General features: G+C 37.4%; 1 protein-coding gene across 1 annotated transcript; it reads right to left on the reverse strand.

The window, feature by feature from the left end:
* Nucleotides 1-471: 471 nt before the first annotated feature.
* On the reverse strand, nt 472-1,238 carry LOC115233261 (the record flags this gene model as incomplete). Its single annotated transcript, XM_029803572.1, has 1 exon — nt 472-1,238. A coding segment is annotated over one exon (767 nt), but the record flags the coding sequence as incomplete, so codon positions are not given.
* Between the last annotated feature and the right edge of the window lie 71 nt (nt 1,239-1,309).

A 1,309-nucleotide genomic window follows, 5' to 3' on the forward strand; every position in this document is an offset into this window, starting at 1 on the left:
TGTTTTGTTACTGTTAGGGGTAGTTCTCGATTAGGACCTTTTTGCAAATTTGCCTGAAAGTTATGCTCATTTCTTACTTTTTTGCAATTTTCGCACTTTTTGACAGGGTGTAAAACTTTTGAAAAAATGCGACCGCCATATTGGATCCGCCATTTTGAATTCTTAAAAACGGACTTCAGATTCGTTATCAGCGACCAAAACCCTTAGTTACCTGATTTCGCAACAATCGTAAAAATAATTCGTAAAATAGTCGAACCTACCCCCAAAATAGATAAGGGTGATTTCTACCCTTCAAACGGCTTTCGGGCCGATATAACAATATACGTGTCTAATAGTTTTCCATGTACTACTTGTATGCCAAGTTTCAGGAAAATCGCCTACTTATATGCCAAGTTTCAGGAAAATCGCCGTATGACACTTCCCTAGTGTTACTTGTAAGTAATGTATAGGATAATTTTGTTCGCAAACATATTAATCGTTATTTCGCACGCATTTATTTAGATCGTTTTCGGTAGGCGTAAAATACGTTCGGCTATCTACGTCTATCGCTATTATCGGTTGATTTACTTCTATAAATATAAATGTGTTATTAAATTTGTGCATAGGTAATGGGATTGCCTTTATTATTTCACACTCGGGGTATGTGATTAGCGGAATCTTTATAATCGTAAATATATTTGTATTATCGTAGTATGCGCTAATTGTTAAGAACTTTTCAGTTGTTCTCCAATTCTCTGCGGATATTTGAAATGGGAAGTGCGTTCCCTGCGGTATTTGTGACGCTATTTCCTTGAGGTTATCTAGGATGCTTTCTATGGGTAATAATCTTATGTCGATTACCCCTCTTTTCGCGTTAGTCAGATGCGCGATAATATCCATAAGATCGTTCGTTAGATCTTTTATTATGGCATTTAATATTATGAAGTGTTCGTCGAGATCCTCTCGTTGTCCATATCCGACTTCTGTTTGTATCCAGGCTTGTCGCATCTTCTCTGTTATATTTAAGAATTGTTCTTCATTTTCCTGCAGAACTTTTTCAACATTATCCACATGCGCAATTGTTGCGTTTAATATTTTAATCTGATTTTTCATCGCGTGCTGCAGCGTTTGCTGATTCCTTTGCATGAGATTTAATTGCTCTTTTATAATTCTTTCGTCGTCTGCGTCCATTGTGCCGAAGAGTGTTTTGGCTATCGTTCCTAGACCGTCGATGAGCCCTCGTCTTGTCTTCTTGGGAGCTTGGTACGCAATTTTTAGACGTTTCAGCAATTTTTCTGCTTGTTCTCTGTCCTTTTCTGCTATTTGTAGC

This window comes from Formica exsecta, unplaced genomic scaffold, assembly GCF_003651465.1.
Source record: "Formica exsecta isolate Colony F162 unplaced genomic scaffold, ASM365146v1 scaffold1029, whole genome shotgun sequence".
In the NCBI taxonomy this organism is placed as follows: Eukaryota; Metazoa; Arthropoda; class Insecta; order Hymenoptera; family Formicidae; genus Formica; species Formica exsecta.